This window comes from Pelobates fuscus, chromosome 5 (assembly GCF_036172605.1).
Source record: "Pelobates fuscus isolate aPelFus1 chromosome 5, aPelFus1.pri, whole genome shotgun sequence".
In the NCBI taxonomy this organism is placed as follows: Eukaryota; Metazoa; Chordata; class Amphibia; order Anura; family Pelobatidae; genus Pelobates; species Pelobates fuscus.
In genome coordinates, this window is record NC_086321.1 from 375,632,964 (window position 1) to 375,642,666 (window position 9,703).

Below are 9,703 nucleotides of genomic sequence, written 5' to 3' on the forward strand. Positions count from 1 at the left end.
CAGAGCTGGAGGATTTGTAATAGGGTGAGTGGGAGTCTCGGTCTCTTGCCGCCCCATATGAAGGAGTGACAGACTGCTTGTAAGGTTTTACACCATGAGAGTGGTATCGCAACTTGTAACATTCGAAATATGTATAACAGGCGAGGGAGAGTCATCATCTTGAAAGCGTTACTTTTACCTAACCATGAAAGGTTTGCTGCTTTCCATTTTTGAGCGTAATTTTTGCACATCTGGATCAGGGGGGTGTAATTGTGTTGAGTTATGCCTGTCAGGGAGGGGTTGATTTTGGTTCCCAGGTATGTAAGGGCGGAAGTCCTCCAGTCAAAGGAGTAAGATTCACGTAATTGGTTCACTATTTTGTTGTGGGAGTTTAACAGGTAAGGCTTGCGTTTTATCCTGATTTAGTTTGTAGTGTGAAATCTTTCCATATTCCTGCAGTAATGACAATAAGTGGGGTATGGCCGTCTTAGAATCTGATAATGCTATAAAGATATCGTCCGCAAATAGGGCGAGTCGATAGTCTCGTTCTTGGGCTTGTATTCCCTGGATATGTTTGTGTTTTCTTATTTTATGGGCTAGGGGTTCGAGTGATAGGATGTACAATAAGGGGAAAAGGGGGCATCCCTGTCGGGTCCCATTAGTGATCATGAATGGGTTGGATAGAAAGCCGCTACAGGAGACTTTTACGGCTGGGGCAGTGTACAGGGCCATAATTTGAGTGATAAATTGCTTGGGAATTTTAAACTTGACTAGAACTGCCTGCATATATTGCCAATTTAGCCTATCGAAGGCCTTTTCCGCATCTGATGCTAAGAACAGGCCTCCTGTATTTTCCCTCTCCATTACTGCCAGAATGTCTAAGACTTTTCTAGTGTTGTCTGAACCTTTTCTGCCTTTCACAAAACCTGTTTGGTCGTTGTGTATGAGTTTCAGTAGCAGTGGGGCCAATCTATTGCTGAGGAGTTTTGCATAAATCTTCGTATCGCAGTTTAATAAGGAGATTGGCCTGAAATTCTTGCAACTGGTTGCGGCTTTCTCCGGTTTAGGTAATGTCGAGATGTGGGCAAGCAGTAGTTCTTTGGGTAGAGAACCCTGTTGGGCACTGTGTCGAAAAAGGGCTAGCAGGTGTGGAGAGAGTATATGGGAGAATGTGCGGTAGTACTCGTTAGATAGACCATCTGGGCCTGGTGATTTATGAGGTGGCAGTAAAGATATAGTCTTTGAAATGTCTTCTATAGTAAAGGGTGCAGTAAGGTATGCTATAGCTTCAGGGGGTTGGGTAGGCAGGCGAAGGTCAGATAAGAAGGACTCTATGCGTCGGCTGTAGGTACGTCAGTGGATAAGTCATCTTTTAGGTTATATAAAGATTTGTAATAGGTAGCAAACTCATTAGCTATGCCATCTGCGTCTAATGTGTGGACTCCTTGTGAGTCTTCTAAGTATGCTATTTTGGAGGTGGGTAGCCTTTTTTTTAGTTGTGAGGCTAATTTGGCTTCCGCTCTATTGCCAGAGGTAAAGAATTTGTGTTTTAATTTTCTCAGGATAAAGGTAGTTTTTGAGAATTCTAGATCTCTGAGTTGTTGTTGTAGCTGTAGCGTTTTAGAATGACTAGATTGAGTTGGGTCGTGTTTATTTATGTGCATTATGGCTGTTAGTTCAGTGAGTAAGTCAGTGTATGTTTTTAGACGTTGTTTTTTCGCGTAGCTGGCATGTTTAATAAAGCAGCCTCTGATAACCGCTTTATGTGCTAGTCACGTAGTATCTGCTGAGGATTCAGAGGTATCATTTTCTAGGAAGTAATCTTTTAAGTCTTGTTCTATTTGTGTCACGATAGTCGGGTCTGTGAGAAGCGCTTGTTTAGTCGCCAGCTGCCTCAACCTTTGGTGTTGAATTGTTCTCTTAGTTGCATGGTAATTGGGGCATGGTCTGACCATTTAATTAAGCCAATTTGTGTGTCTTGTACTTGGGGAAAAGAAGCGGAGGGGATTAGGAATCTGTCAATCCGAGAATAGCATCTGTGTGCTGCTGTGTAACAGGAGTAATCTCTTTCTAGTGGGTGAGATAATCTTCATGGGTCAATACAGTTATGGGTCATCAAGGATTGGCGGATATGGGAGGCCTGAGCTTCTCTGTGCTTTCGCGTGTGGGCTAGTATCTCTCTATATTGTGAAGAGTCCAATTCGGCATCTAGCAGAAAATTGGTATCACCTCCCAGAATCACTTCACCAAAGGTGTGTGCACTAGCCAGTAGTAGGATAGTGTCTAGGCACGTCAGTTGGTTATCGTTAAGGCTATACATGTTGATAAAAGTAAATGGGTTATTGTTGACATAGCATTGTAAGATTAAATATCTCCCTTTTTTGTCACAAATTTTCCTGACCAAAGAGAATATGACATCTTTGCTGATTAAAATTGATACACCCCTTTTCTTTGTGGTATAGCATGAATGGAAATTTACCGGGAATTGTTTAGAAGTAAAGGTGGGTCTGTGACCCCATTTGAAGTGTGTCTCCTGGTAGAAGGCTATGTGTGCATCGTGGGATTTGGCCTCTTCTAACGCTAGTCGCCTTTTATTGGGCGAGTTGAGTCCCTTTGCATTTAGGGAGAAGATATTTAATACCATGAGGTCTTAGAATGGTGGCTGCGAAAGGGTGACTGTTGTGTGGTTGTAAAATGGTCTTGTGTCTCGAGGGGCCCCGTCAAGTACATATACCACAAATAGGAACCATTTGTTACATGTGTTGACCAGAAACAGAAAAAAGAATACAACATATCGATAAAATAACTATATCCAGAAGACCGTTCGTCGACTAGTGTCAGCATGAGATATAACGGTGTAAATATGTGTGGCTTATTCCCAAAGCCACCCCGGGGGTGTGTGGCCTAGAAAGTATTCAGGCCTGTGATATTTTACGGTATCTGGGCTAAAAGGGACAGTAGTCCTCGACCGAGGTGTCAGTTAGATATTTTATAAACAACCCCTTTGTGGATTGGTATCTATTCCTTGTATAGCCGTTTGGCTCTGTTCCCTTTTCAATTCACAATCAATGTAAATGGCAATAAAAGAGCATTGTATCTGTGAATGTACCTAGTTGAAGTAGATCACAATCAAAAGAAAAGCATTATACCAATGAGTGTAGGTTTGAGAGGCGAAAAAAGGAAAGAATTAAAAAAAGAGAAAAATGATATTACTGTGAAGCCGTTGGCGGCAAAAAGAGGCAGCTATCCATTTTTCAGCATTCAGGTTGTTTCATAGCGTCCGATGTGGGTAATTTTGGACAAGTTTTTATTGAGTTTGATCGGAGAGTGTCCAGTAGATGGAGGTTTTTCTGGGGTTGGAAGCGGGATATTCCATTCTAGTAGCATCTTTTTGCCATCGTCCGGGGAAAGAAGGGTCCTGTCTGTGCCGTTTCTCTTTTCTAATAGTTTAGTTGGGAAGCCCCACTTGTAAGGTATGTTTGCCAGTCTCAATGCTGCTGTGATGGGGCAAAGGTTTTTCAGGTCCGGTTTTCTGCGTTTGTGTTAGGTGCATTTGTATCGAGCGCTGCCTCATTTTTTTGCTTGATTTTGCTGCCATAGGTGTGCAGGGTTGATACCTGCTTGTTGTGTTATTTTGATTTTGCCTGGGTTGAATGCTGTAAAACACGCTGTAAACACCAACGGTCTGAGGAGCTCAGGAGTTACACGTCCGTGCTCGTTCTCCGCTAGGCCACGCCCCCCCATTTTGACTTGTTTTAAGGACGGTAGTGTGTTTTTCCACTTTAATTTTGAGTGTGACTCCAAATCCAGATCTCCATGGGTTGAAAAAATTGATTTCCGTTTTATAATTTTTGTGTAATTTTGTTGTCAGCACACTCAACTATGTAAAGAACAAAGTATTTCAGAAGAATATTTAATTCATTCAGATCTAGGATGTGTTGTTTTTGTGTTCCCTTTATTTTTTGAGAAGTGTATTTCATTTCTATATGATGTTTTTGATATTTTAAAATATTGAAAAAATATATAATTTAAAAGTTTATCCTAAAATATTTAATCATTTCAAAAGCAAAAATATTTAATCTAGATCTTTATGTCACGATATGTTCAAGGGAACCAAAACACACAGAACCTAAAATACAACAAAGGTATATATGCCATATTACCAGGCCCTAGATTATGGACTTAACATATATACAAACAAAATTTGGAAACTCGAAGAGTAGAATAAACTAATAATAAGCCAAGGTCCGTAACAAGATAACTCAGAAATACATTTGTACTATTGGGCTTAACAAGAACCACCATTGGGCGATTTGCACTAGAAAGACTGGGAAATATATAGTCCATGCCTAACACTAATTGGTTGGCACAATTTTAGAGCACCGAAATGTTCTGTTCGGTTTGGCCAAATGGCTGCTAGGTGTTGCACCATTCCAACATTGGCACGAACGAACATAAAGAGGCGAAAGAGCAGCGTGCAGAATCTCTCTCCCTGTCAGAGCGGAAAACAGGGGCCTCATAGCACAAATGTATTACACTTTATTATCATTAATGCTGATATCTACAAGAAATCCAAGTATTGCATCTTATCATTCCCGTCGCTATAATCTGAAGTCTGAAGCTGATTACACGCCTATTGATTGTTATTAAACACTATCTAGGACATCACGGTGGTTTCTTAAGAAAATAATTTTTAATATCATGGTATTGAAGGGTGACACAGTATTGTTCATGTATTCCTTAAATTTTTCAGTAAATTAGAGCAAAGCAGTGAAACTTATCTGAGAATGTTTTGGGGACATTTTTCACAGATTATAATGTGCTTGTATAAAAAGTGCCTCTAACATTCAGAAATCTTTCTTAGTGCTGTCCTAATGTCTTGGTTTCTTAGACTGTATACTAATGGGTTAAATAAGGGGGTAAATGCTGTATGCAGCAATGATATAATTTTATTCATAAGCAATGAATGTCCTACGGATGGTATCATGTACTTGGTTATTAATGTCCCAAAAAATGCACCAACCACGAGAAGGTGGGAACTGCAGGTTGAAAAGGTTTTCTGCCTTCCAGTTGTAGAAGGGATCCTAAGTATCATAAGGAAGATATGAACATAAGTCAGTGTGATAAAACCACAAGGACAAATAAATAAAGGAGCAGAAATGACAAAGGCAACAAATTCCACCACAGACGTGTCTGAACATGAAAGTTTTTGGAGAGGGGACATGTCACAATATATATGGTCAATTATGTTTTCATCACAGAACTGAAAGGTAGATATAGGTATGATACCTGAGAGATTCAGGGTAAATCCTAACATCCAGGGTAAGACAGACAGACAGGTACGCAATGTAAAGTCCATGATTGAGGTGTAACGTAATGGAACACATATAGCCAGGTATCGATCATAGGACATCACTGTGAGCAGGAAGCATTCTGCAGCAATCACACCACTAAAAAAGTAGCATTGAGTTATACAGCCAAAAATTGTCATTACTTTCCCACCATGTAAGATTGCTCCCATTAGGTTGGGAAGAATATTCGCTGTCTGCACAATATCAGACAATGATAAATGACAAAGAAATAAATACATGGGAGAATGAAGGTGATGACTATTTAAAACTAGCACAATGATCAAAAGATTTCCAATTACTGTGATTAAGAAAATGTTAAGGAATAAGATGAAAATTAAAATGTTGAAGCCATAAAGATTTCCAAAGCCTAGAAGTATGAGTTCTGTGACCCTCGATTCATTATTTCCAGGCATAGTCGATCAAGGTTCCTCAACACATGCAGTTGTGACACCTTTCAGCCTATAAAATTATAACAACATATTTATATTATGTTAATGTAAAGAATGGTAACTAAAGTAATATGTTAACAGTCTCTACTAATTAATTTTCACATATTTTTTTTAGTTTTTGCCATGGTGGACCTCCAGCTTCTTCTTCTCAGTCTCCATAACCTTGGCCTGGTGGTACTGGTCTTTAAAGGTTTTTATTTTTCCTTTTCACTCTCAGTATCTCTTTTTTCTGTTACCTTCCCCCCCACTTCTAGTGGAATTAAAGCTGTACATAACCCAAGTACATTTCTTTCCTGGACTACAGATGATAAGACTATTGGACAGCATAGTGGTTTAGCAGCACATTGTTGATTAATATATATTCATTGCATAAAACATGATCTATTATCCAGGATTTCTGAAGACACTTGCCAGTGGACGCTTAGTGATTGATTACATCTTGGTGCTGTGAGGAGTCCCCCTGGAACTACTTCTTAAATGTATCTAATATATAATCACAATTATCATTATAGAGATAATGTGTTTTAATTCTTAGACACCATGACTGAAAATTAAAAAAAAAGTGTGTATCAGATAATTATTTGCAACATGCAATATGTTAAAAATCTTAACAGATAGGGAATTCTAACATCTAAAATGTGTAAAAAAAATAACGACACAAATACAAGATTAGAATTTCTCATTATTAGTCTCATTTTCTGTCATATTTTTCTGAAACATTGGTTCTATCCATAAAGAATGTTATCCATTTCTGAATTTAGCTATAATGTCATTAGAAAACAGATGGTTTGTGCTGATTTGAAAGCAAATACATTTACATCTGTTTCATACAGGCAAAATCTATAACATTACAAGACATTACACATTTAATTCTGCGTTGTTCGTTTATGTAATAAAACACGCGTGTAGTAAAGTATACTTTATGGAGATCATTGAAAAAGTAACAAACTGAGCAATCTTGTAGATATATATCACACATTATTGCATATTACCACCGTGGAAACATATTGTGCAGTGAGCTGGGTAAATAAATAAACACACATTTTATAAAATCACTAAAAATAAAAATGGAGACCTTTTTAGTAAATAAATAGTAAATAAAGTAATCTAGATTCTCTAAGAGGGTTGTAGATTTTATAACAGCAATGAAAGTCCGGACTCCTACTACCGGGGAGATTGCTACAGGTCATGTCAACGCTACATGGATCCCAACTCTCAACAGTACACTACAGATGCCAATTCCCAATACGAAGTTCTACCCATAGGCAGACATTCGTGGCCTCCACATAACACGCAGTATGGCAGCAGGGCCGGTGCAAGGATTTTTGGGTACATAGGCGAAGATGCATTTTTCCGCCCCCCCCTCTCTAAAATTAACATCTTCACCTATGTGCCTCCTAACCAGCCCCTCCCTCTTCCCCGTCCCTTAGTGTTTCTCTCCCCTCCCCCCTCCTTTCCCTGTCCCTTGGTTTTTCTCTCCCCTCCCCTCTCTGTCCCTTGGTGCACCCCCCACCCTCTTAGCGGTCACACTCCCCTTCCTGGTATGCCTCCTACCTGTCTTGTAGCGTTGCGGAGCAGACCCTCTACAGGAGCTTCAGTTTTCTGTAGCTGGCTGGACTGACAGGAAGTGCTCTCTCAGTGACCAGGTACAGGAAACAGAAGCTCCTGTACTGCGCTCCGCCACGCTACACTCACTAACAGCCACACACACTCAATGACAAACACACATACGTCACTGACAGACACAGACTCACTGATCTGACACACACTCATTCATTGACAGACACACACTCAATCACAAACATAATCTCACTGATTTGACAGACACTCACAAACACACACTCATACACTGACAGACACACACATTCATACAATCATTCACAGACACAGACAGACACACACATTCATACAATCATTCACAGACACAGACAGACACACAAATTCATACAATCATTCACAGACACAGACAGACACATACACACATACACAGACACACACACTCACAGACAAACACACACTCACAGACAAACACACACAGAAACACTCACAAACACACAGACACACACTCACAGACAAACACATACACACAGACACATACACACACTCACACATACACAGACACACACACTCACAGACAAACACATACAGACACACATATACAGACAAACACATACAGACACACATATACAGACACACACTCACAGACAAACACATACACACACACACTCACAGACACATACACACACACTCACAGACACATACACACACACACACTCACAGACACACACTCACAGACACACACTCACAGACGAACACATACACAGACACACACATACACAGACACACACACTCACAGACACACACACTCACAGACAAACACACACTCACACATACACTTTCAGACACACACTCACAGACACATACACACACACTCACAGACACATAAACACACACTCACAGACAAACACATACACAGCCACACACACACACACACTCACACATACACTTTCAGACACACACTCACAGACACACACACACACACAACACATACACAGACACACACACTCACAGACAAACGCACACTCACACATATACTTTCAGACACACACTCACAGACACATACACACACACTCACAGACACATACACACACACTCACAGACACATACACACACACTCATAATGGCAGACAGAATGGGAGCAGAGATGGGGGCTAGACTGGATGCAGGATATTCATGTAAACACAGTGATAACTAATTAATTATTGGCATATCATGTAAATAAAAATCAGCAATTTCTGGCTGCATTTTGTAAATCAGATTTCAGAATTCAGATACAATTCAGTGTTTAATGAATAAACACTGAGAGACACCAATTACAATAATAAAATACTCAGATACATTATAACAGATTTATAGAAAGGCAGCGAGAGATGGCAAGGTTTGTAATAAAACAATCTCACAGCTTAATGGAAAATGTGTCAACACTCCCAAACACAAGGAATATACGTCAGGTCATTACCCTCTACCTTAAGCAGGATAATGTATTAAACTTGACATTTTATTAAAGGAAATTCCCTTGCCATTCTTAAAAAAAAAAGAGAGAAATAACTAAAATTACTTACCAAAAGATAGCTTTCAAATATGGTTAAAGTACATGGAAAAATTAGCCAAATATCCTTTGATTAATTTTTAGAACTCTAAATAATCAGAAATAAGATCATGTTTAACGCTGGAACGCCATCAAAGTCACATATCTGACAATAATGTTACAGACGCCTGTGATTATATTTTATGCTTTTTATACCAGGGGAGTTTAGTGCAAGCTCTCTATAGAGCTGGAGTTTTGTGCAAACTTATTTCATCATACAGAGAAAGAAAAGTTCTTACAATCTTAAATGTTAAAGTTACACTCCGGGCTCAAGTCATTTATTCGTGCAAACATGTCAAATTGGGTCTAAATAATTAGCTGCATTTTTTGCATGTAGCATTGAGCATCTTCATCCTCTGTACTCCCTTGACATGCGCACAGTCGATTATTCGGCAGGTGCGCTGTTTACCCCAACCCCCCAATAACTTACAGACACCGTATTTCTGTTGGAATATAAAAGTCCACAGCTTTATTTATTATTATAAACAAGGTAACAAATTGGGGTCATTGCCACAAAAGTAAATATACCTCCACCCCCCACCGTACATAAATTACCCCCGGCAATGACCCCGCCCAATAACAATAAATAACATTATAAATAACAAATAACACATAACACATGGCCTACCAAAGAGGCCCCATATCCATAACTTTTTTAACTGTAGGGGTGTACCGAGACCCCCCTACACCACCTGGTTCGGAGCCACCGATGAGCTCGAACCCACAAACCATTTCACACTCCAGTCTAATCCAGCCTAACCAATTTATACTCCTCC

At 39.6% G+C, this 9,703-nt stretch overlaps 1 protein-coding gene across 1 annotated transcript; it reads right to left on the reverse strand.

Annotated features, from left to right (window-relative positions):
- Window positions 1–4,819: 4,819 nt before the first annotated feature.
- LOC134612309 (olfactory receptor 11L1-like) lies at window positions 4,820–8,988 on the reverse strand. The gene is made up of 2 exons (XM_063456648.1): window positions 8,902–8,988; window positions 4,820–5,789 (listed from the first exon to the last, which is right to left on the reverse strand). The coding sequence occupies exon 2, from the start codon at window positions 5,741–5,743 to the stop codon at window positions 4,820–4,822; it is 924 nt and encodes a 307-aa protein (XP_063312718.1). The 5' UTR covers window positions 5,744–5,789; window positions 8,902–8,988.
- Window positions 8,989–9,703: the final 715 nt, after the last annotated feature.